Below are 27451 nucleotides of genomic sequence, written 5' to 3' on the forward strand. Positions count from 1 at the left end.
TATGTCCTTGATCCTAGTTTTTGTATATTGCGTGAAGAAGCAGGTGTGACATCTTTTGCCTGTGCACATCCAGTTGTCTCAGCACCATTTGTTAAAGGGACTGTTCTTTTGCCACTGAATTGTCTTGGCACCTGAACTGGATTTTTAAATTCATTTATTGTGTCCTACATTGAATAAATATCCTTAGTCATGAAGAAACTAATTTTTTAAAATTTACTTGACACTGAGATCACAAGTAGGCAGAGAAGCAGGCAGAGAGAGAGGAGGAAGCAGACTCCCTGCTGAGCAGAGAGCCCGATGCAGGGCTTGATCCCAGGACCCTGGGATCATGACCTGAGCCGAAGGCAGAGGCTTTAACCCACTGAGCCACCCAGGTGGCCCTATGAAGAAACTAATTTAACAAAATTTGTCTTAATTTCTGTGCTTTTGAAATTCCCAAGTTTCAACAATATTATCTTGCATCTTAAAAATTAACTTTCTTGGAGCTCCTGGGTGGTTCAGTCCATTAAGCATCTGATTCTTGATTTTGGCTCAGGTCACAATCTCAGGGTCATGAGATTGAGCCCTTCCTTCAGCTCCCTGCTGAGTGTGCAGCCTGCTTAAGATTCTCTCTCTTGGGGTACTTGGGTGGCTCAGTCAGTTAAGTGACCAACTGGATTGTGGCTCAGGTTGTGATCTTGGGGGAACAACAGAATGTGTAAATAAAAATTAATTCATTCCATATGAGATGGAATATGGATTTTTAAAAATATTTTTTGTTTATTTGTCAGAGAGAGAGAGCACAATCTGGGGGAGTGGCAGGCAGAGGGAGAAGCAGTTTCCTTGCTGAACAAGGGGCCCACTGTGGGACTTGATCCCAAGATGCTGGAATGACCTGAGCTGAAGGTGGACACTTAACCAACTGAGCCACCCAAGTGTCCCTGGAATGTGGACCTTAAAAGATTTAAAAAGAGATACTAAAATATCTTCCTTTAAAAAAAAAATACCTTCATGAATTTGTGATAGGCGAAGATTTCTAAAAATCACTAACTAAAAAAACCATGTGAAAACTTAAAAGCATGATTGTTCACTGAAAGGTACCATAAGGAAAATGAAGTTGGGAGCCACCGAACTGAAAAAAAAATCACAATACACAGTATTAAAGAATTTTAGCAGAATATAAAGAAATCCTGCAAATCCAAGAATAAGAAATCGCAACAAGAAAAAGAAATCCACAAACCATTTGAACAAGCACTGGATAAGGAGGATATATAAATGTATAATAAGCCTTTGAATAGGTCCTCAGTTTTCTCAATAGCATTAGTCATCAGAGTAATAATGGAAACCACTCTCTACAAACCCTTGTGACCAAAACAATTTTTTAATTAAAAATCTGGCACTACAGGGACGCCTGGGTGGCTCAGTTGGTTAAGCAGCTGCCTTCGGCTCAGGTCATGATCCCAGCGTCCTGGGATCGAGTCCCACATCGGGCTCCTTGCTCGGCGGGGAGCCTGCTTCTCCTTCTGCCTCTGCCTGCCACTCTGTCTGCCTGTGCTCGCTCTCTCTCCCTCTCTCTCTGACAAATAAATAAAAATAAAATCTTAAAAAAAAAAATCTGGCACTACAAAAGTGTTGACAGGGAATGGAGCAACTAGAACTCTATTGCTTTGCTTTTGGGACTATACATTGTAAGGACCTATTTAGCCAGAGTGACTCCATCTTGGGTAAATAGCCATTTTGTTGTTTGTGCAGTAAACTTAAATTGACTCTCCCCCCAGAGAAACTTACTTAGAAGAAAGTCCAGAAAACCAGTAAAATGTAGTCGGCTAGTTCCTGATAACAGAGCCCAGAATACAAAGATGAGTCAGGCCAGGACATCTAATCAGTACAAAGTACTGTTTGTATCAGTGAGAAGGTCTTGCCTAAACCTAAATGACTCCATCTTGGGAAGGACGACGATCTTATTATTCACACTGAATATGTATGAGAATAACATATTGAATGAATGAGCCTTCATTCATATGAATATGAATTCATATAAATAAGCCTTCGTAATTCCTATGAATAAGCCTTCCCAGAAAGTACTGTTTGTAATGGTTCCTAGTATGAAGTAACCTTGAATAACACATCACCAGACCGGATGAAACTAGCCAATCAACAAGAGACACACAAACCCAATGGGTTGAGATACCAAAATATGGGTTGCAGTTTTACCCAATAAAAGGTAGCCTGTAAGACTGGGAGGGGTCGCTCTCTTCGGAGACAGCCCTGACCGGTCAGTCAGTCAATTCTTGAGCCTGTAAGCTGGGGGTGGTTGCTCTCTTCGGAGACGGCCCTGGCCGGTCAGTCTGACTTGTAATGCTTGGCATAGAATAGAGCTTTGCATAACTTTAACTTTGTTTCAGTCTCGTTCCCTTGGCTGATCAGTCTGATTTCTAATACTTAGCATAAAACAAAGCTTTAAATAACTTTCACTTTGTCTCAGTCTCATTTCATTTAATAACGGACCTAACATAAATTAGTTCAATCACTTGCAGAATGTTTGGCAGTGTCTGCGAGAATTAAATATATGCATCCTCCGTGACACAGGAATTCCATTCCAGCAAGCAGAAAAATAAACACACAACACACACATCCCAAAATATCTGGCCTATAGGATGTAGGTTGCCTACTTTGCTCTGCAATAACAGAATAGGTAAATGATTGCTTGGAAACAATATGTTTCAATCTCACAAACACTATACTGAGCAAAATAAGTAGGACACAAAAGCGTATAATATAGTTCCATTTCTGTGAGGATAAACAAAAGGAAAAGTAGCCAATAGTGACAGAATTTAGGAGAGTGCATGTGAGAAGGGTAGTCACCGAAAAGGAGCATCAGAAATTATCTGTTGCGTCTATCCAAGCCTACCAGTGGTAATGCTCTTGTCTATGGATGCCTGCGGCACTTGTCCAGGTTCTGTGTTATTTGTATAGAGCCCCACTGGGGCCAGTGTTGTGGCTGGACCAGCTCTTGTTGGTTTTTGCTATGATCACAGGACACATTTCAGCAAAAAGCTAGGAATAAGATTTATAACTCACACAGCCTGGAGGGTACATGGCATCCCCAAAGGCCACACAGGGAAGTCAAAGAAAAACAATGAGCTCAGACCGGGAGCTCTGCCTTTACTTGGGTTCAAGGGCAGGACATCTGGGGTTTCACAACGATTCACTCATTATTGGCTAAGTTGCAACATACACGTGGAATCAGGAGCTGGGAGAGCAGAGGCCAGGTGACGGAAGCGGTCAGTTATCTAGGTTATCTAGGCCACCCATGGCTTCTGAAAAAGTAAATTCATGGGTGTGGATGACCTAGATCATTATCTGGTTGCTTTGCTAGAAACTGTGTCATATAGCTGGCAATATGTTTACTCAAAATGAATCTTTTTATTTTTTTAAAGATTTTATTTATTTGATAGAGAGATCACAAGTAGGCAGAGAGGCAGGTAGAGAGAGAAAGGGGGAAGCAGGCTCCCCACTGAGCAGAGAGCCCGATGTGGGGCTCAATCCCAGGACCCTGAGATCATGATCCGAGTGGAAGGCAGAGACTTTAACCCACTGAGCCCCCCAGTCGCCCCTCAAAATGAATCTTTTAAAATGGTTGCCTCAGTAATCAGTATCTTAATGTCAGGCACTTACACTGCAGGGTTCAGTATCAGCCAGTGTTCAGTCAGGAAAGCTTTGCCACTAAACTTTAAAATAGGAATTAGACCTGACACAAATGTGGGAGCATAAGAGTTTGTAGGAATTCTGAGAATCCAGGCACATTCAGCTACTGAAGTGGGATAGTTAATGGGGAACATGGTAGAAGATCAGTGAATCCGCGAACATGAGCCCCATTGCTACAATTCTTTTTTTTTTTTTTAATTACAGCACAAACAGTGGTAGATGGAACACCATGAGGAAAAATAAAGCAATGCGTAAGGTCCACAGATGGTGATTTTGCAGAAGCACTGGGCAGGAGAGGCAATTCCGTATCTAGAGCAACTTTTCTCCAATGAAAACAGTGTGCTGTCCCTTCCATGATGGAAGTGGTCTTGTGTAACCAAATTCCTAGCAGGGGGTTGGGTAGTTCTCTTTGGAGAACTCTCTCCACTGACCACAGAGAACTACTCATGAGGTCACGGGCATGGGTTGAGAGGTGGAAGTCACAGAAGCAGGAACTGGAGCTTTGGCAATCTGAGTCACTTGTGACAGTCATGCCGCTTACTTGTGACTTCTGTCTAAACCCAGTCTCTTCTGTGTCACTTCCACTTGATGTTGAAGTGCTACTGCTATAATCAAATTTATGACTTCACTGCATAATTTTCTGGCTTATGGCCAAATATTTCGTTTTAACTAGGGATCAAAGAGGCCTGATGCTTTCTCAGGAGTAATGCCATCTGCACAGAATAGCATTAACTTTGCTTCCAAATCCCAAAGATGCATGCTGCCAGCTCTATGCAGTGTCCGTACCTGTCACAGACACTTCATATGTCATTAGATATATATTTATCAGGGGTCATAAAATCATTTCTATAAAGAGCCAGAAAGCAAATATTTAAGGCTTTGCAGACCACACAGACTTATCACAACTACTCAACTCTGCCTTATTAACCTGAAAGCACCATAGACAGTATGTAGAGTGGTCATGGCTATGTTTCGATAACATTTTATTTACAAAAACAAGTGGCAGCCAGATTTGCCCCTTGGACCGTTGTTTGCCAATTCCTGGACCGAACTGTGAACAAAGATTAAAAAATTGGTGTAGGGACGCCTGGGTGGCTCAGTGGGTTAAGCCGCTGCCTTCGGCTCAGGTCATGGTCCCGGGGTCATGGGATCGAGTCCTGCATCGGGCTCCTTGCTCGACATGGAACCTGCTTCTCTCGCTGCCTCTGCCTGCCTCTCTGCCTACTAGTGTGTACTCACTTTCTCTCTCTCTCTCTGGCAAATAAATAAAATCTTTAAAAAAAATGTTAGTGTAGCTGTGAGCTGGGGTCATAAGAGTGTGTTGATAGCCCTACCAGATGAAACCAAACTTCTTTGGATGATGTTTACTAACAGGTACAGAGGGGGAAAAAGCATGTTAGCACAATGGTGGCCTATCAGGTGGGAGCAAATGTGTTGATTTGCTCCAGCAATAAAACCTCATCTGATGCTGCAAGTGATGTCAGGTCCTAATTAAATTTACAATAATCCCATGTCATTCCCAGATTCACCTGTCTTCTGCACAGGTCAAATGAGAAAACTGAAGAGGGCTATGACTTTCAAGATACCACTAGTGGTGCTAACCCCTAGAATCCCTTGAAGAATACGGTATTGCTTTTGGTTTTCCATTTTGATATATACAAAGCAGTTACAGTGTTTATTTGTCCTTTCTTATCAAAATAGTCGTTTCATTGGTAAGAGAACCAATATGAGGATTCTGCCACTTGTTGGGTATTTCTATTGCAACTCTGCATTCTGGAACTTAGAAAATAACCAGTTGATGGGCTCAGGGATCCATTCAGACCACCACATATGAACCTGAGCAAAAGCATCCATTATTTGTTCTTTATAAGCCCCACTATTATTTGCTGGGCACAGGCATTTGAGGTTCCAGGAGTTAATATCATCTCTAGTGTCTAGCAATCCTTCCATGTTCTGGTTATTTCCACTTACCTAATATATAACCTCCACAAAATATAGCTGCAAGTCACTTTGAAGAAGTCTAGAACAATTTGTGGTACACAGTTTTGGCAGTATGTAAGATTCTTTCAAGGAGACCCAGCCTGACCTCTAAGGTGTTCTGGAAATGGGAACTAGTTCACATTATGGAGTTAGCTGAGGGGCCACAACTCTCATGTTGACTCAGGTCAGAATAAGAAAAGTTCACCAGAGATCAAGTTTCCTGCAAGGAAACCATCACAGGGGAGATTATTACAGGTTCTTCAGGCAAGAGGAGACTACATCAGAGCAGAACAAAAGGCTTCCTCCTAATGGCAAAGGAGACGCCTAAGTTTAGACATCAAAGACCTAAGCTTTGTTGGAATCTGCTCATATATTCCCACCTCAGTTTTTCAGGATTCTATTCCTTCCCTCTGATGCTCCATAAAGTAAGAGAATCTACAAGGTTGTGAACCAATCAATGTGTTATCATTCAGTTGGTGACTGAATTTGACTTTGAGTCCCCTTTTTGTTAAAAGAAAGAGAGAGAGAGAGAAAAGGAGAGGAAAGGAAAGGAAAAAGGAAGGAGGGGAGGGAAAGGAAGGAAGAGGGAGGGAAGGAGAGAGAGAGGGAGGGAGGGACAAAAAGAACAAAAGAGACTAAGAAAGAAAAGAAAGGAGAGAGAGAGAGAGAAAGGAAGAGGGAGGAAGAAAGGAAAGAATGTTTACTCTATATAACAAGTCCCCAAAGTGTTAATATGTAGCCACACTCAAAACTAAGATGGGAAAATCCCCCAGAGGCACCCCCCACAAAAAAAAAGAGCTGATGGTGTCAAGTAGGAGTTGAAACTTAATGACCCACAAAGGCCAATGGAACTGGATACACAATTAGAGGTTTAATTTAGTGTAGATGGAAGTCAAGGTCAGAGGAGCAATGCACACAGGCAGAGTAGTAAACTACCCAATATTACGAATGAAAGACTAGTTCTCTTTCACTGGCTGAGGAGAAACAGGTAGTCCCTATTGTTACCACCATCTCTGGACCAACCTAAAGAACAAGATCAATCAGAAGGGCAGATACAAGAATCAAAAGGAAACCATTCTGAAATCCGGACTGTACCAGGCTCAAGTTAGGCTCTACCTGTGGTCTTTCCAGTTGTGGGAGACATATCTCTTCAGTTTAACACAGGGATCAACAGGCGTATTCTGTAAAGCTCTAGAAAGTGTTTTGGATTTTGTGGGCCACTGTTTGTCACAACTACTAAACTCTGTCACTGCAATGAGAAAACAGCCATAGATACATAAATGAATGGGCACTGCTCTGTTCCAATGAAGCTTTAAAGGGAGTGGACCACATTTGGACCACAGGAAACAGCTTGCCAACCTTTGATCCAACACACTAAATGAAAATTACCACAAGAGCTCACAGGCTATCCTGGTATCACTAAACAAAACTAAACACAGAAGGCCGGCCTAGGCTTTCTCCTAACACAACTTGAGGTAGCACCGGCTTTACATAGCATGTGAAGGTGTGGTCCAAGAAGTCAACTTTGGAAACCTGCCTCCCACATTATATCCTTTGCTGAGTAAAGCCATTTAACCAAAAAAGCCTCAAGGATCAGTGAAATGCCTATGTCGGAAATGGTACTCAGACCCACTCAACAGCTTGCTCCCATCGTGCTAGATGCTCCCCTATAAATAGCTTTCCCTTAGGGAATCTTTGTTAAATTCTACCTCAAAACATACATATTTTCTTTCTCCATCTTCATGATTTTCCCACTCAGTTACTCTGTAAACAATTTTCTCATCATTCCTTTTCTCCACAACTCAAGGTTTTCTGTGCCATGGTGTCTGGAAAGACCTAGCTACTTCCCTAATCAGACCAAGCGCTGGAAAGGACCAGCCAGTACCCTGGGATATCTATTCCCCAGGTAGGGAAGTCTGACAAGAATAAGGATGTATAAATTTCCACTGTTGGAACTACATTAGAATCTTCTAGTCCCATGAAGTTATGCCTAAACTTCAAATATACTAATTACAAATATACAGTTCACTCACTAACGTATCTGTCTCTGAATGACCACAGAAATTTTTTTAACAACTGATTTCCAGAGTTCGATTCCTTAGTTTTGGTCTTATATACATGGTGATAGGATTTCTTACTGTTAAGAGACAAGTTCTAATAAATTTTTAAATCATAGTTTACTGTGATTTAATAATTTGATTTAATAAAATAACTACCTTACTATAAAACTGATGCTTAATTTAAAAAATCTGAGTAAAATAACTGAAAAATCCCTGAAAATCTTGCCACTGTTTATGTGGGGTAAATATCCCTTCACATGACTGGATGATTAACACATTCACAGACACACATGGTTGATTAAGGTATGTGATGTCCCTAAACTACCTTAAACTGTTACATTCTTCCATCTTAAGTCTTGGCCATCATTTTAATGAGTCTATTATTGCATAAGTTTATCAAAATACATTTATATAAATTCCTGATGAATGTTTATTTCCACTTTCATAAGACTGAGTTAACAGCATTGATATCTACTGATCTTTTCTCCCTTTCTATTTAAATCTCCTACTCATATATTCTTATTCTATCATCTCCAGACCAAAGGGATTCTGTATTTTGACATATACTGACCAACTTCAAAAAGTAATTATTTGGGGTACCTGGGTGGCTCAGTTAAGAGTCCAACTCCTGAGTTTTGCTCAGGTCATATCTCAAGAGTTGTGAGATCGAGCCCAGTGTCAGGCTCCACACTGAGTGTGGAACCTTCTTGGGATTCTCTCTCTAAACAAACAAACTAAACTAAATAGCCATTATTCAATCCACTGCTAGGAAAAAATGTGAAAGTCAGTCATGCCCCAGGTAATCAATGTGTTTGATAAAGTTACCGAATTTCAACAAATAATTTTTTCTTCTTTCTCTGTCTGGGGAGAGCAAGGAGTAATAGGGTAGAGAACTTGACAAAAGTAATCTACTTCAAATAGCCTCTCTACCTAAGAAGTTTGTTAAGACTTTATATTTACTTGTCAGAGACAAGGAGTGAGAACACAAGCAGGGGGAGTGACAAGCAGAGGAAGAAGCAGGCTCCGCATTGAGCAAGGAGCCCGATGTGGGGCTCGATCCCAGGACCCCAGGATCATCACCTGTGCCAAAGGCAGATGCTTAACCAACTGAGCCACCCAGGCGTCCCTACCTAAGAAGTTTTAATGGAAGTAATGCTAAAACCCTTATTTGGAAGGCAATCATATAAAGTGTGGTTGGAAATGTGGAGACTAAGAAACCAATGATCAATTCAACGTTTACTAAGGGACGTATGTTATTAGTATAATAACTTACACCTCTGCCTTGACATTGAGAATAAAAATGAATAGTAAAATGGCTAATTGTAGGATTAACAATCAAGTTTCCAGTCTGTGCTATCACAAAAGATAACAATTTGGTATTCCACTGATTTTATGCAGTGTAAGTTCAAAGTCCATAATGATAGGACCCACCTTGATAAGAGGCTGGGAAAGACAGGAGCTCATCACAAGGCAATGCCAAATTACTAGGACAAATTACTAGTTTTCTTGCATTTCACCAACTCTGTCTCCCTGAATTAATTTCTTTTTTTTTTAATATATAATTTTTAAATATTATTTATTTATTTATTTGACAGAGAGAGAGAGATCACAAATAGGCAGAGAGGCAGGCAGAGAGAGAGAGGAGGAAGCAGGCTCCCTGCTGAGCAGGGAGCCCGATGCGGGACTCGATCCCAGGACCCTGAGATCATGACCTGAGCCAAAGGCAGCGGCTTAACCCACTGAGCCACCCAGGCGCCCTCCCTGAATTAATTTCATTAAGGCTACATTGGGGTTACTTGTTCTGAATACAAAATTTTATGAAATTCTGGAGGTAATCGTAACACAACTATCAAAAGATCCATTTCCCCTGTTTATTAACTGAACAAGTATTGCGCACCTCCCAAGTCCCTGGCAATGTTAAGACTATGTAGATTCAGAACAAGTCTCTGCATTTATAGAGCTTACATTCTAATGGGCATTACTTTGTGTATTCATCATGCTTTTATACAAGACCTGATAAAACTCGTCCTTTCCAAAGCCTCCCCTGAGTAGTATTTAATAAAGGTCAAAGTTCAAACTGTACCTTACTATGCCACTCATAAGTGTTCTCTTCTGTGTGGCCTCCTGACTACTGGGATGTGTTAAACTGTGGCTCAAACATTGACTTTCGTGAAACAAAGGATTTTTTTCTTTTGAACTTCATGATTGGAAGAATTCACATGACACCTCAGTTTTCTTTTAAAAAAATCATTTTATACAGCTATTTTCTTGTGTGGACTCTCTGATGTTCTTCCCGCTCCTATTACTTTTATAGGACTTATCACCAGCATGGATTCTGTGATGAATGGTAAGATTTGATCGCCAGCTGAAGCTCTTACCACATGTCTCACACTTGTAAGGTTTCTCCCCTGTGTGAACTCTCTGGTGAGACTGCAGCTGTGAAGAGCGACTGAAGACCTTACCACACACATCACATTTGTACGGTTTCTCTCCAGTGTGGACGCTCTGATGAAGCTGAAGACTTGAGGCCTGACTGAAGTGCTTACCACACTCCCCACACTTGTAGGGTTTCTCTCCCGTGTGGACCCTCTGATGCATGTCAAGATTCAAGCTCCACTTGAAGCCCTTCCCACACTCCTCACATTTGTATGGCTTTTCCCCAGTGTGGACTTTCTGATGGGCTTGGAGGTGTGAACTGCGACCGAAACTCTTCCCACACTCTTCACATTTGAATGGTTTCTCTCCACTGTGGACTCTCTGATGGGCCAGAAGATTTGAGGCCTGCCTGAATACTTTACCACACTCCTCACAATTATATGGTTTCTCTCCTGTGTGGATTCTGCAATGAATTTTGAGATCTGCTCTACGACTGAATCCCTTCCCACACTCGTCACATTTGTATGGTTTCTCGCCAGTATGGATCAGCTGGTGAATCTGAAGTCGGGAACTCTGATTGAAGCCCTGTCCGCACTCCTCACACTTGTAAGGTTTCTCTACGCTGTGCGCCTTCAGATGGATTTGAAGATACGAACTCTGACTGAAGCCCTTTCCGCATACCTCACATTTATAGGGTTTTTCCCCTGTATGGACTACCAGATGAACTTGATAATGGGAGTTCCTCCTGAAGCTCTTCCCACACTCATCGCATTTGTAAGGTTTCTCTCCTGTGTGGACTCTCTGATGGGCTTGAAGGTTTGAACTCAGAGTAAAGCCTTTACCACACACATTACATATGTAGGATTTCTCTCCAGTGTGAACACCCTGATGGGCCTGAAGACTTGAAGGGCGACTAAAGCCTTTACCACATTCCTCGCATTTGTAGGGTTTTTCTCCTGTGTGGACCCTCTGATGAATGTATAGATTTGAACTACAAATGAAGCCCTTCCCACACTCCTCACATTTGTATGGCTTCTCTCCCGTATGGACTCTCTGATGGGACTGAAGATGTGAATTCCGACTGAAGCTTTTGCCACATGCATCACATCTGAATGGTTTCTCCCCAGTGTGGACCCTCTGATGGTCCTGGAGATGAGAGGCCTGACTGAAGGCCCTTCCACACTCCTCACAATGATAAGGTTTCTCTCCTGTGTGGACTTTACAATGAACAGTAAGTGCTGATCTACGACCAAAGCCTTTCCCACACTCCTCACATTTAAATGGCTTCTCTACAGTGTGGACTTTCTGATGGGTTTGCAGAAGTGAGCTCTCACTGAATTCCTTACCACACTCACCATGCTTATAGCCTTTCTCCCCCACGTGAACTCTCTGATGAATACGAAGAACTGAGCTATAACGGAAGCCTTTTCCACACTCACTGCAGGTATGAGACTTTGCTTTTAAGTGCAACTGCTGATGAAGATCAAAGGTAGAGAGATCACTGAAGGTTTTTCCACATTCGTTACATCGGTGAGGTTTTGGTCCTGTGTGAGTCATACTATTCTGGTCCAATGTTGAAATCTTCACACTGTCTTTCTCACTATCATCGTTGCTATAAGATTGGTCACTTCTGTAAATTCCTTGATCTAGATGATGTGAAATCCAACCAATGACATCAACATCCTGTTTACATTGACACAGCTTATTTTTCATGGAAACTTGCTGGGATCTGTTCCGATAACTCTGTGACTCAGTCAGAGAAGATTTCCTCCATGAGTCCTGGGCTCTCAAAATTGAAAGGTGTGAGTTTTCAGTACCATTAAAACCATCCACTTTACAACATGGTATACAGTTCTCATCTTCAGAAATTTGAATGGAGAGTCCTGTCCCAAGCTGGCAGGGAGAATCACCTTGTTTGTGAAGTTGAGAACTATTTATCATGGAGTCTGGAGGTCTGGACAGGTCATTTGTAATGTGTTGCCAGATTTGCCAGCAGGAAAGCTCTTCACGTGGCTCTCTGCCTCGAACAGTCCTCAGTGCACTTTGGCTGTTCCCTCCTATAGGGACAGAAGTCAGAGATGTGGACAAGTGAAAACTTTGTTCAAAGAGTCAAGATCTCACACTTAGGACACCGTAGGAGACTTTAATGAACCCCAGGATGGTTCTGCTTACCTTTTTCACCATTTATGAAATACTCTGGCTTACACACTGATCAAAACCAACAACTTAGCACTAATGAAATCCATCTAAAACAAAATTACTACCACCTGACAATTTAAGTCATTTTTCAAAAATTACATGGTCTTTCCCACCACAGTAGTGTCAATAAGGACAAGTAGCTGGCAGTGTTGACAGCTTTTAACAGTGCCTAGCAGTCAGTAGGTGTTCAGGAAATGTATGCATAGATGAATCCCAGTCTGATGTCTGAGATTGTCTAGAATTCTAAATCCCAGTTTAAGTACAAACAAATCAGAGCAGCACAAGTAAGGTATCTGAAATAGGACAAGGATGGGAAAATACAGTTTGCTAAGAAGTTGAAAGTCTGCACCAGAAGCAGCAGTGTACTAAAGGGGGTATTGAGGAGAAAACCAAGGGTGCTAAAGAAGGAAAAGCATGAAGATCTATACACTAGATCCTTCTGAGACTTTGGTACTGGCTCTCTAAATGCCTTTCCCCACCCCCACCCCAAACCCCCACCTCAAAAGGAGTCAAATTTAGAGGGCAGGGAAGAATGCTGTCTCTCTGAAAATTGTGTGGAAAATTTTTGTATATAGATACATTGGCCTTCAACAAGAATGACTGTTTCTAAGTGCAGAGCGCAGTTTATTGGTGAGCTGGGAGATAAATTCCATTGCTTATGATATTTAAAAGAAATATACTAGAAACTATAAGGAATCATCACAAGTAGGAAAGCTGTCATTACATGAAATGCCTTCAAAAGTCATATATTTATTTATTTATTTTCCATTTATTTATTTATTTTTAAATTTAATTTAATTTTTTCAGTGTTCCAAGAAAGTCATATATTTAAATCCATACACAAACATTAAGTCTGCAGTAACGACATAAGATCCATTTATGATTATATATCTGCATTTGAAAGAAGCAAATGGGATGCAGCTGGGCAAACCTTTTTAGGGAAAGGCTAACTCACAAGCTGGCTATTTTCTGAGACCTTCCATGCCCTGATATAAAAGATACGGAAGTTGAATTTTTTCCCTCCTCTGGGGCAGCTGCTTAACAAGTGGACAGAAGAACCCTCTATCAAAAACAAACAACAGGGCGCCTGGGTGGCTCAGTGGGTTAAGCCACTGCCTTCGGCTCGGGTCATGGTCTCAGGGTCCTGGGATCGAGTCCCGCATCGGGCTCTTTGCTCAGCAGGGAGCCTGCTTTCTTCTACCTCTCTCTCTGCCTGTCTCTCCGTCTACTTGTGATCTCTCTCTGTCAAATAAATAAATAAAATCTTCAAAACAAAACAAAACAAAAAAACCCACAAAGGGCACCTGGGTGGCTCAGTGGGTTAAGCCACTGCCTTCGACTCAGGTCATGATCCCAGGGTCCTGGGATCAAGCCCTGCATCCAGCTCCCTGCTCTGCAGGAAGCCTGCTTCTCTGTCTCCACCTCCCCCTGCTTGTGTTCCCTCTCGTGTCTCTCTCTGTCAAATAAATAAAAATCTTAAAAAAAAAAATTGCATTTGGAAGACAAAAAATATTTTGCAATATCCCTTCTTCACATGGATCTGTCCACCACCTCTTAGCTATTTCTGTGAAGGGCAGGCTTTTCTATAGATTAACTCATTCATTTATCCAACATTTATTTACAGGGCCTCTGCCATGTACCAGGACTATTCTAAGCACCAAGGACAGTGAACAATCAACAGAACAGACAAATTTCCTCCACTCTTGAAGATTACACTTCAGTGAGGAGATAAAGATAAAATAAGCAAATGAATAAAAATACGTGAGGCGACAATCACCCAAAATAAGGCAGAACACAGACTGTCAAGAGAGAATGACATTTTCAACAGGGTGGTCAGAACCCTCACGGGAGATTAGAATGGAGTGACCTGCAGAAAGTCCAGAGGGGTCTGAAGAGTTCCAGGTGAGAGACTATTCCAAGCAGAGAGGAACAAGTGAAGGACTCTGGGGCAGAAGTTTCCTTCGCAGGTCTGAGCAACGGCAGGGAGGACAAGATGGGTGGGAAAGGCGGAGCAAGAGGAAGGACAGCGGCATTCAGCCAGGCCATGGGGGATGAAGAGCAGATCCCAGAGGACTCGTTAGAGAAGCTGCTCTCGGTGGTTTTAATTCCAAGTAAAATAAGCCATAAGAGAATTCTGAACAGCAGACTACCATGATCGGACTTGCAGTTATAAAGGATCCCCCAGGCTGCTACTTAAAGAACAGGCCACAGGAGACGGGTGGGAGCAGGCACCATTGCGAAGCCTGCAGCGATAATGCAGGGAAGAGGTCTGGCACCAGGACACGGGGGACAGCACACGGGTGCGCTGAAACAGAAACAAAGCAGTGGGCAGGAAACTGTGACAACGCACAGCTGCTTCATTCTTACCCACATTTCTCTCTATCTGGGGTGCTGTCTTCGTCAACCACAGCCTCTCTTCTCTTTCTGTGAGCCATTTATCTCGTTTAAAGGGTTGATGTCCTGAGAACACGCAAAGTCATGAGTTAAAATGAGCATGCTACTTCCTAGAGAAGATTATCCTATTCTGCAACCCGCGAACTGTGTTCTTTGAAGAGTTGCCGTCCCTCTAGACAAATATTTTCCAATTCTTTTCATATATTCTTCTTACAAACAATACCTGTATCTTTACTGAAAGTAAAGCTTTGGGGAACAGATGGATAGAATGTATTAGATTATTTCTTCACTCTGTGTTTAGTGTCTAAAGACCCATGTGATAGAAACCAAGCTTTGGTTTCTGGATACATGAGCTTACCAGTTTTTATACCAATGGAATGAAAGATGATACTACTGGGCGCCTGGGTGGCTCAGTTAGTTAAGCAACTGCCTTCGGCTCAGGTCATGAGGCTGGAATCCCAGGATCGAGTCCTGCATTGGGGTCCCTGCTTAGTGGGGAGTCTACGTCTCCCTCTGCCCCTCGCCCCTCTCATATAAATAAATAAAATCTTTGAAAAAAAAAAAAAGAAGAAAGAAAGAAAAAGAAAAGAAAGATGATACTCTTGTTGCCCTGTTAACAAACCATTTGGTTTCATCCAAAAAGTACCTGTTTCCTCCATGCTGATTTAATCATATGGATGCATTAGTACTAAAAGCAACCCTGTGACTTTTGGACAGTAGATTTAGCGGTCTATAAAGTGAAGCCAACTTCAAAAAACAGATCCTCAAGATCTGTACTTCTATTTTCACAAGGGCCTTACCAAGTATATAAATCTGTTTTTGAATTATAACTATTAATTAAAATTGCAAGTAGGTATGTTAAAAATAAATAAATAAATAAAACGAACATGCTAGAGCTAAAATTTACTGGAAATTTGAGTTCCAACTACATATTCAAGATATCGAAAGTGTACTTTTCAAACCTTTTTTTAGTTATGACCCATTGAAGAAATAGCATTTATTTCATGACCCAATTACAAACATAGAGATAGGTATTACCCAAACAAAGTTTGAGTGACCTATTTCTAACCTGTCTGTTTTCCCCCTATCTTCTCCCAGTGACCCTCACACACTCATGCAATCAACTACTTTTTTGCTGCAATGTATCCAAAGAAGCTCTGATATTTTCTATTGATTTCATTCAAAACCGCTCAGAGAACTCAGTAAATCAGTTTTATAATTCACTAATATGATAGGAGTGATATCTGAAATCAAATAGACAAGGTATCGCAGTATACTGTCCGTTTATAGTCCTTTACAAAAACCCGAATGAAAAAGACCTAAAAGATCCTGTTCAGAAAGACCAGAAACATCCTATGTCCCACAAGAATTAGCAAAGTCCAATCCCTAAACTCAGGGAACCATTTTAAGAGCCCCAAAGCCTTAAAACCCCAAGGTGACAAAGGTCCTCCAGAGGGAGGCTGTTCTCACCCACTGAGACCAGGTTCCTGAAGTTTTCTAACATGACGTCCTGGTACAACTTCCTCTGGGCAGAGTCCAGCAGCCCCAGCTCCTCCTCCGTGAAGGCTACCGCCACATCCTTGAACGTCACTGCTTCCTACACATACAACAAACACATACAACCTCAATCTTACACCTAAGTTCGACTGGGAGAGGTAGGAGGATGGGTGGGGAGGTCTGGTGGGGAGGACCAATGGGGAGGTGCTCTGGCCCCTGAGCAATCTGTAGATTTCCCAGCCCTTCTCCTTCTCTCCTGCTGATGCTACACACTGACTGTCCTCAGCCTCATCACAAGTGCTGCTATGGAAAAGAAAGCTTTACCTATTTACCAGGCCCTCTCAGTGAGCACTGTTAATAAGCAAACCCCCTAAAATTCTAAAAGGTGTATCCTCAACTAAAAAGGTTTTACTTTTTAATTAACACTGCCAATTACTTCAGAAATATCGAACAGTTTAGCCCCAGCAGTGTCTTTCACTAAGGTGGGAACCAAGTCAGGAGTAGCGCTCTCTGTGGAAATAAACCAAAAGGGCATGCCAGGTCACTGATTGAAAAACTCTCTCTCCTCCTGTAATCTGTCTCTACTCCAGATCTCTACTCTTCTGTGTGAATTTAAGCAGATATCTTTTTCACAACCCCTTGTCTTCATATTTAAAGTGAAGATAGGGGCACCTGGGTAGCTCATTTGGTTAGGTATCTGCCTTCTGCTCAGGTCATGATCTCAGGGTGCTGGGATCCCTCCCCCTCAGCCCCTCCCCTGCTCAAGCACTCACAGGCTCCAGCTCTCTCCTTCTCTTTCTTTCTCTAATAAATAAATGAAATCTTTAAAAAAAAAAATAAAATAAAATGAAGATAAAACCAAGCCCCTCTTCATAAAATTGTTCTGAGGTGTCAATGCAGGGAGCAACAAAATCTTTAGCACCCCTGGATTTTTTTAAGGTTATTAAAGGTTATTATTATCTAAGGTTATTATTTTGACTAAAAATTAAAAAAAAAAAAATATGCTGGGGGCACCTGGGTGGTTCAGTGGGTTAAGCATCTGCCTTCGGCTCAGGTCACGATCCCAGAGTCCTGGGATTGAGCCTGTGTCGGGCTTCCTGCTCAGTGAGGAGCGGGCTGCTCTCTCTCACTCTGCTGCTCCCCCTGCCTGTGTTCTCTCTCTCTCTCTCTCAAATAAATAAATAAAATCTTTAAGAAATAAATAAATAATTTTAAAAGTACACTCAAGGAAAAAAAACAGTAAATAAACTACACATTGGGTTTGTGACTTAGGTTTGGGAAGACAGAAGCTAGCTCTTGTGATTAGAAAGCTTCTAACAATATCTTTTCCTGTGAAGCTGAAGTCTGATCCCAACAAACTGTGCCATATTTGAATATCCTACCAAAAAACATCCAGTGCTCCAGATATAAAACGGACCTCTTCAATTCTGAATACCCAATACCTTAAGGACAAAAAAGGGCAATAATTTTCAGAATGGTCTTTTGAGAAACAGATTAAATCAGGAAAACTATCACTGTAGTGTTCCTAAAGAGTAAAAGAGTAAAAAACCTAAACTAAATGTCTATGAATAAAGAATACTTTTAAAAAATAGGTATACAAATGTGAAGAGAATATGATACAGCAACTGTTATATAGTAACTGTGTGCCTGGCTGGCTCAGTCAGTTGAACATGTGACTCTTGATCTCTGGGTTGTAAGTTTGAGCCCCATGTTGGGTGTAGGGATTACTTAAAAAGAAATAAAATCTTTAAAAAAAAATTGGTGCGTAATATTAAATGGAAAAAAAAAAGATTTAAGTTGTATGTTATGGGGTTGGGGGATCGACAAACAAGTGAAAATGAAAAAAAGTACAAACTTCCAGTTACAAAATAAGTCACAAGGATGAAAAGCACAGCATAGGGAATATAATCAATGATATTACAATAACTTCATGCAGTGATAGACTATAACTACACTTACCATGGTGGACAGTCTGCAATGTACCTGTCAAATCACTATGTCGTATGCCTGAAATTGATACATTACCTATGTTTCCATTTTAAAAAATAATAATAATAAAATTAAAGAATAAAAAATTAAAAAAAAAAGGTATGAAAGATTTTTATTTTTATTTTTTTATTTTTTTTTTAAAGATTTTATTTATTTATTTGACAGAGAGAAATCACAAGTAGATGGAGAGGCAGGCAGAGAGAGAGAGAGGGAAGCAGGCTCCCTGCTGAGCAGAGAGCCCGATGCGGGACTCGATCCCAGGACCCTGAGATCATGACCTGAGCTGAAGGCAGTGGCTTAACCCACTGAGCCACCCAGGCACCCCTGAAAGATTTTTAAAAAAGAAATCTTCCAAGATATAAAACTGTATCTATGTCATGAATGCAAACACACAGCTATGAATACATGTGATGATGAGATTACAGAAATAAAGCATCTATTTGGAAGCAGGGGAAGGAGTGAGGTGCAAGATATTCTCATTTCTATTAATTGTTCTACTTTTCCTTGTGAGATTAAAAACGGATGAAATGAAAGCTAAAACCGAAACAAATTAAACTTAAAAGGCATAAAGAGAAAAGCACCTGACACACTCAGCAAGCCTGCAGACGCACTCTCCTTAAAAGAGAACTTATGTGCAGTCTCTGAAGGCCAAAATGATATTTTTTAAAAAAGATTTCATTTATTTATTTGAGAGAGAGAGAATGAGCAGGGAGCCCAATGTGAGCCTTGATCGCAGGACCCGGAGATCACAACAGGAGCCAAAGGCAGATAGATGCTTAACTGACTGAGCCCCTGAGGTACTCCTAAAATGACATTTTTAACAGCAAGAAAGGCAAGCCCTACTCACCTTGAACATGCTCATATTCTCTTTCCTTCTGGGGAAACAGAATCCTAGAAAGGAGAAAGAAGTCAATGGAAAAGGTCAAGTACACCATTAACCTATGGGACCGTGCAGGTGAACATGGCGAGATAAGCAGAACTCGGCACGTGTACCAGACAGCCCCCGACCCCTTTCGGGAGGAGTTCAAGGAACCAGCTGCCCAACCACGTAAATAGCCCTATCCCAGTGAGCCTGTAGTTTCCACAGCAGTAATTCTTACTCTGGGTAGGGTATAAATCAAAGACAACAGCCATAAGAGAAGGCTCTATAGTCAATATGCGAGGGCTGAAATCCTGGCTAGCCGTGTGATCCTGGCCTGATGATTAACATCTCTCTGCCTCGGTTCTGTTGTCTGCAAGTGGGGGAAAAGAATTATCAATCTCATGGGATTGCTGTAAGGTTGAAAGCTATCAAAGCGCTGTCTGTTTCTTATTCCTTTCCAATTGTGTAATATGTTCACAGAATGATATTCTATGGTTTGAAATTATCCCTGTAAGTCTAATCCCTAAATGATTTCTACCAAGAGAATATTGTTAAAATACACGAGAGTTCACGTTTGTTGCTCTGTCATGTGAGTCTCGGTGACAGCTCAAGATCTCTGGTTGTCTTCCTGATAATTTGTTATCTCAACAACAGTATCTAAATCAACACAGCCCACTTTTTCTAAAAAGGTATAAAAATAAGTGAAGTTTCTTTTTAAGCAGGAAGCGCACTTTTGACAGGTAGGCATGGAGGTAAAAAAAACTAATCAAACCTAAGATTCTGCAAACAACAAAAGAACAGGTTGACAGTCCACACCTAAGGTAAATAAAAAAGACAGGCATCTGAGTCGTAAGCATATTGTTATGAATAAAGGAATGTATAAGAAATAAATAGGTAAGGGGCGCCTGGGTGGCTCAGTGGGTTAAGCCTCTGCCTTCGGCTCAGGTCATGATCTCAGGGTCCTGGGATTGAGCCCCACATCGGGCTCTCTCCTCAGCAGGGAGTCTGCTTCCCTCTCTCTCTCTGCCTGCCTCTCTGCCTACTTGTGATTTCTCTCTCTCAAATAAATAAATAAAATATTTTTAAAAAAAGAAAGAAAGAAAGAAACAGGTGAGAAGAGAAAGTTCCTGCTATGGCAGAAGGCAAACCAAAAAATGGAGAATGAAAGAGAGTTAGAAAATCATCAGTGGATGCTACAAAAATGGTGAAAGGTTGGTAATAAGATGGTCACACAGTCTCAAAATATTAACTGGCAGATTCTTTGCCCAAGAAAACAACCTGATACCAGCAACTGGAACAAACCCATAGACACGGGCTTCTCATGACGCACTGAGAAGGTGGCCTCACCGCTTACTTCTGGAGGATTCCTGCTGCTAACGCAGTCGGAACCCAATCACAAATATCAGATAAACCAAAAAAGGAAGGACATTCTACAAAGTACTTTGCCCATATTCTTCACACAAATATCATGAGCTAAATAAAGTCTGAGGAATCATTCGATTTTGTTTTGTTTTAAGTAACCTTTACATCCTGGAGATGAAGAGTTGAGTGCTCTACCAAATGAGCCAGCCAAATGCCCTGGAATCATTCTAGACTAAAGGAGATTAATGAAATAAAAACTAAGTTCAATGCATATTACAGGACTGAACCCTGAACTAGAAAAGGAAAACTGCTCTCAGAGACTTTACGGGGGAAACTGGAAAAACAGAATATGGGCTGTGGATTAGGTAATGGTGTGTTATCACTGTACTTAACTCCACTTTGATCAGTCTCTAGCTTGCCTTCAAATGGTTCAGCAAAAAAACAAAAACAATATACCAGTATGATAAAGCTATGAAAGAGACCAAAAAAAAAAAAATGGCTTTGGAAGGTAGCAGCAACAGCAGCTAGAATTTAGTGTTTCCCACTGGTCACAGAGAATCTGACAGGGCCACTCAGTCTTAGTGATGAACGTGAAAAGGACAAGACAGTCCTTAACACAGAGACAAAGACTTTCTAAAATGACAAAAAAAAAAAAACCCAAGAACTGCCCTCCCAACACGAGTGGCTGACTATTAATAATAACAACTGAATGGAAAACAGTATGGAGGTTCCTCAAAAAGTTGAAAATAGAGCTATCCTAAGACCCCGCAGTTATACTACTCGGTATTTACCCCAAAGATACAAATGTAATGAACTGAAGGGGCACCTGCACCCCATGTTTATAGCAAAAATGTCCACAATAGCCAAACTACGGAAAGAGCCCAGATGTTCATCAACAGATGAACGGATAAAGAAGATGTGGTATGTATATACCACGGAATATTATGCAGCTGTCAGAAAAAACCCTGAAATCTTGCCATTTGCAATGACACGGATGAACTAGATGGTATTAGGCTGAGCAAAATAAAGTCAGTCAGAGAAAGACAATTATCCTATGACCTCACTGATATGAGGAATTTGAGAAATAAGAGGATCATAGGGGAAGACAGGAAAATATGAAACAAGACAAAACCAGAGAGGGAGATAAACCGTAAGAGACTCTTAATCTCAGGAAACAAACTGAAGGCTGCTGGAGGGGAGATGGGGTGGGAGGGATAGGGTGGCTGGGGGATGAACATCGGGGAGGATATGTGCTATGTTGAGTGCTGTGAATCCCATAAGACTGATGAATCACAGGGCGCCTGGGTGCCTCAGTGGTTAAAGCATCTGCCTTCAGCTCAGGTCATAATCCCGGGGTCCTGGGATCAAGCCCCGCATTGGGCTCTCTACTCCGTGGAGAGCCTGCTTCCTTCTCTCTCTCTGCCTGCCTCTCTGCCTACTTGTGATCTCTCTCTGTCAAATAAATAAATAAAATCTTTGGAAAAAAAAAAAAAAGACTGATGAATCACAGACCTGTACCCCTGAAACAAATAATACCTTGTATGTTAATTTTTCAAAAATTTTTTTAAAAATTAAAAAAAAAGAAAATATAGTGAAAAAAGAAAAAAATAGCGACAACTGAAGACTCATTTTGTTTCTCCCACCTACTAGATAAAAACTATTACAATATTCAGTCATCAACTTGGTTCTGCTTCTGGATAGCAGGTAAACCAGAACAAACCCTCACTGCTTAAAACTCCCAACTCAGCTACCACAAGCCAAAACCCTATAAGCAGCCCCACCTAATAGCCTCTTACTAAGACACCTGGGTGTGTGGGCTTCTTTGCTTCAGCAAGCTAAAATGAACTTAACTCTTTGATTACAGGTACATTCCTGGGGGTTCTGGCTGACACTCACTAACAGAGCATCAGGCTCTGGGTGTGAAGTCTGCTTAGGATTCTCTCTCTCTCTCCCTCTCTGCCCCTCCCCCCATTCATACTCTCTCTCTCTATGAAAATAAAATAAAAAATAGGGCGCCTGCGTGGCTCAGTGGGTTGAGCCGCTGCCTTTGGCTCAGGTCATGATCTCAGGGTCGTGGGATCGAGTCCCGCATCGGGCTCTCTGCTCTGCAGGGAGCCTGCTTCCTCCTCTCCCTCTCTCTGCCTGCCTGTCTGCCTGCTTGTGATCTCTGTCTGTCAAATAAATAAATAAAATCTTTAAAAAAAAAAAAGAAGAAGTTAGGAAATAGCCACAGCAGTAAGAACAGTAACAATGACAGTTCAGACTATGGCAAAAATATTTCCTGTTAATAAACAGTAACTACTAGCTGATCTTCCGACTTCAGGCAGAATTTCTCTGATGCGAAAGATGGCAAAGAATCCATTCCCCAAGGCCTGGGAGAAATATATCTTCAGATTTTCGAATCCCCTCCATTTTGACTCTACTTGCCAGCTGCTTTCTACTCAAGTCAATACGCTGCAAGGAGACCGGACAGTTGACTAGTGGGTTTAAAAATCACTGGACTAAGTAGACCGTATGGTACATCCAGCTCAGTTTTATCTATGACATCCAGCGAAGTAAATTTTCTAGGTCTGTTTCCAGACAAGAGGCTTTTTTGAGCTTCTCGAATTTTCAAGTGCACAGGAATCTCCCCGGGATCTTGCTGGAATGCAGATTCCTGGCCCCACGGCAGAAATTCTGTATCAGAATGTCTCAGAAGGGGTTCAAGGACAAGTATTTCTACCTAAGTGATGCTGATGCCACTGGTCCGCAGAACACAATTTAAATGGCACTGCAGCGTACCATCAGGCCCAAGGAAACAGCGGCCACTAACAGAAATATACACAGAGTAACCAGGTAAAAGGCTAAAATGTTATTGTTACATTCCAAGGTTATGGGTAATTGATGGTTTTATTTATATATTTTTGTATTTTTCATAATGATTAGGCTACTTTTATAATATAAATACTATTTGAAATATATGACACAGATCAGAAAGTTGCTTTAAAGTAACTTTAAAGGAAAAATAGGGGCACCTGGGTGGCTCAGCCATTAAGTATCTGCCTCCACTCAGGTCATGATCCCAGAGTCCTGGGATCAAGCCCCGCCATCAGGCTCCCTGCTCAGCCGAAAAGCCTGGTTCTCCCTCTCACACTCCCCTTGCTCGCATTCCCTCTCTTGCTGTGTCTCTCTCTGTCAAATAAATAAAATCTTTTAAAAAAATAAAAATTTAAAAGTAGGAAAAACAGGGGTGCCTGGAAGGCATCAGACTCTTGGGTTTCCCCCTGAGTCATGATTTCTCGGTCATGGGATCCAGTCCCCTGTAAGGCTTCACAGTAGGAAGTCTGCTTGAGATTCTCTTCCTCTCCTTCTGCTTCTGCCCCTCCCCAGCTCGCATGCGCGCTATCTCCCTCTCTCTAAATAAAATAAATCTTTAAAACAATAACATAAAGTAGGAAAAACAGCAGTACTGCTTAACAGAACCACTGTGTGACGGAAATGTGTTCATCTGTGTAAAGCTTTTAGAATCAAACTTAGCAACTAAGGCTCAGCTATAATCATTACGCAAGCGCGTGTCCCACACGTTCTCCGATTTCCGTGACCATCTTAGTATAAGAATGCCAAGCCCTCCTCACGTGGAGCTCTGATGCCCCCTCCTCCTCCACGCAGTGCTTTCTGAGAAGTCACTGCTGGGAAAGGAAAGGGGGCTGTGACATACCAGATTTGTGTTTCCATTCCCGCCCGATACATCACACTCCCCGGTACCAACTAGCAGCAACTCTCTCCTTCCAAAAAAAAAAAAAAAAAAAGGTCAGGAGTCCAGACAATTGAGCTTCCTGCGTTCATAGAACCTAAGAAATGGGCGCTTCTTGGTTAATTACAGTAGTTTTAATAACAAGAAAAGTCTCCCGCGAGGCAGTTTTAAACCTTTTACTTGTACTACCTCGCTTCTTGCCTCAGAACACTGTATTCCTCACAGCACAGTATGAGCGAAGTATTACTCCTACTTCCCTTTTACAGAACAGCAAACCGAGACACAGAGGGATTAAGTAACCTACCCGGGAACCCACCCATATGAAGACAAACAGCTCGCGGGTGGAAAGCTAGGACAGGGGTGCAGAGAGCCCGGGAGACCCTCACACCCGGGAAAGCACAACCAGAGTCCGCCCCATCCCGGACAGGTCCCCAAAGCGCAAAGCTCCGCCCAGGAGAACGCAAATCGCCACCCTCGGCCATCAAACCTCCGTTTTTAGCCGCTCTTCCTCTTTCTCCCCAAATGAAATGCTGGTGGCTGCGGGACTCAGGTACGTTCTCGGGGGAAGTTTGAATGGGTCGTGGACAGCAAACCTGAAACACTTTAATCAGTGAAAAGATGGCTGCTACCGCGGCCTCCTGGGGAGGAAGTGCCTGCGACCAACAGGCGCTCCTGGACTACATTTCCCAGAATTCCCGAAAACCACCGTCTTCAATGGAAGTACCTGCGACTACACGGCACTCCTGGACTACACTTCCCAGAATCCCGCGGAGGGACGGGGGGGGGGGAGGTTTACAGACCCGCCTCACTATAGCGGCAGGATGTGATTACTCTGGACCACAGGTTCCAGACTCCCTGGGGCGGGGGGGTGGTAGGCTACAGGGGCCGTGGTCCCTATTACCTTTCACCGACTGTGGGACCGAAAAAGAGAAAGATGCTCCCCTTAGGCGGAAATGCCTGACTGCTCTAAGCTCCCAGTTTTCAAAAAAGGGTCTGGGCAGAGGTCTTTACTATTCTAGCACGTCGGCATCAAGAGAGTGTAGATTCTATTCCTCGAAAGGCGGAGAAACTGAGTACCGCTTTAGACATGCTGGAGGGACTAAAACACACAAATCCACTGCCTACAACAGAGACTTCCTGGTAAACCCCAAAGAGCTTCACCATAGGAATAAGACCGAAAGGAAACATGGCCTTCTTGGGCAGGAACTAAACGCAAACGTAAAGTCACCTCAGTCCCTGAAATTGCGTGAAAGTGAATTGCTGGCATCTTCCAACCCTTGCAGAAGCAAGTGAAAAGTCCTTTGCAAAGAAAGATGTCAATCATCATCCTGGGCCTCAAATTATTTCTGTAACTAGAATTTGTGATGTCAATATTACAGCAAGAGAACTTTCAGGGGGACAAAAAGCATTACTCGGTATACAGAGGGCCATTTCATAATGATAAAAGATTCAAAGTGCCAGAAAGTAATAACTTCAGTTTATATTTTATAAAGGGAAAATTGACAGAACTACAAAGAGAAAGATTCAAACTCAGTTGGAACTGGAGGTTTTTTTTTTTTTAAGATTTTTATTTATTTATTTGACAGACAGAGATCACAAGTAGGCAGAGAGGCAGGCACAGAGAGAGAAAGGGAAGCAGGCTCCCAGCTGAGCAGAAAGCCCGATGTGGGGTTCGATCCCAGGACTCTGGGATCATGACCTGAGCCGAAGGCAGAGTCTTAACCCACTGAGCCACCCAGGCGCCCCCTGGAGGGGTTTTTCCTTTAAAAATATTTTATCATATGGACTCACTTGTGGAGCATAAGGAATAACACGGAGGACATTGGGAGAAGGAGAGAAGAAGGGAGTTGGGGGAAATCGGAGGGGCAGATGAACCAGGAGAGAATGTGGACTCTGAGAAACAAACTGAGAGTTTTAGAGGGGAGGGGAGTGGGGGTTTGGGTGAGTCTTGTGGTGGGTATTAAGGAGGGCGCCTATTGCATGGAGCACTGGGTGTGATGCATAAACAATGAAACTTGGAACACTGAAAAGCTAAAATAAAGTTTAAATTTTTAAAAAAGGTTTTATTTATTTTAGAGAGTGTGTGAGCAGGGTAGGAGCAGAGGAAGAGACTCTCAAGCAGTTTCTCTGCTGAGCAGAAGTCCCTTGCAGGGCTTCATCTCACCACCCTGACAGATCATGACCTGAGTCCAAAGCAAGAGTCACACACTTAACCAACTGAACCACCCCACCCAGGTGCCCTGGAACTAGAGATTTTAACACACATGTATAGAAGGAAGTGTTAAGCCTTAAATGCATATTTTTAAATAGAAGAGTAGCTGAAAATCCATTGTGAAAACATTAACCTCAGAAAGTGAATAAACAAATAGCAAAACTAAAGAAAGCAGATAGAATAAAATAAGAGCACATTGATAAAAAACAAACAAAATTAAGTGGATCCTCCCCTCCCACAAAAGGCCAAAAGATCACCTTGTGGATAAAGCAATAAAATTGATAAAAGTATGGTGAGAATGACTAAGAAAATACCTCATACAAGAAATAGCCAGTATCAGAAATAAAAAAGAGAACATCATTAAATATTATCATGATTTGTGAACAACCTTATAAAATATAAAAAACCGGGACACCTGGGTGGCTCAGTTGGTTGGGCAGCTGCCTTCGGCTCAGGTCATGATCCCAGCGTCCTGGGATCGAGTCCCACATCGGGCTCCTTGCTCAGCAGGGAGCCTGCTTCTCCCTCTGCCTCTGCCTGCCATTCTGTCTGCCTGTGCTCGCTCTCTCTCCCTCTCTCTCTCTGATAAATAAATAAAATCTTTAAAAAAAAATAAATAAATAAAATATATAAACCTTATACAAATATATTCATAAATTTAAATGAAATCAACATATTTCTAGAAAAACAGAAATATAAACTTTTATAATAAAAGTATTACTTGATGAAATCATGGAAACTTCACTTTTTGAAACTGGGAATGAGAAGACAACGCTGATAATAACTACTTAAAATTGTACTGGATCTTGTATCCAGCAAACTTGTCAAACTCATCTATAAATTTTAATGTTAATGCCACATTCATCTGGGCTTTCTATACACTTAATCATGTTATTGTAGGTAACGACAATTTTATTTCTTCTTTTCCAGTCTGTACACCTTCTCTTTACTTTCCATTCCTTCGTGAACTGGCGAGGATCACTTTATTTCCTCTAACATATTTTCAATTTTTATTTTTGTCTTAAATATTTTAAAGCAAACCAGAGATGTACTCACACAAGTCAATACATTAGTATCTATCTCTTACTAATAAGAACTTT

General features: G+C 41.8%; 1 protein-coding gene across 1 annotated transcript in view; it reads right to left on the bottom strand.

Moving 5' to 3' along the window:
* Window positions 1–9584: 9584 nt before the first annotated feature.
* Window positions 9585–27451, bottom strand: part of LOC122913370 (zinc finger protein 226-like) — a 44643-nt gene continuing 26776 nt past the window's right edge. The window contains exons 6-11 of the mRNA XM_044260118.1: window positions 25041–25050; window positions 24627–24811; window positions 19030–19073; window positions 16167–16293; window positions 14670–14762; window positions 9585–12160 (exon numbers count right to left, since the gene is read on the bottom strand). Of these exons, the coding sequence (XP_044116053.1) occupies window positions 9975–12160; window positions 14670–14762; window positions 16167–16293; window positions 19030–19073; window positions 24627–24811; window positions 25041–25050 (2645 nt within the window). The 3' untranslated portion in view covers window positions 9585–9974. The remainder of the gene's footprint in view (window positions 12161–14669; window positions 14763–16166; window positions 16294–19029; window positions 19074–24626; window positions 24812–25040; window positions 25051–27451) is intronic.

Source organism: Neovison vison, chromosome 7 (genome assembly GCF_020171115.1).
Source record: "Neovison vison isolate M4711 chromosome 7, ASM_NN_V1, whole genome shotgun sequence".
Taxonomy (NCBI): Eukaryota; Metazoa; Chordata; class Mammalia; order Carnivora; family Mustelidae; genus Neogale; species Neogale vison.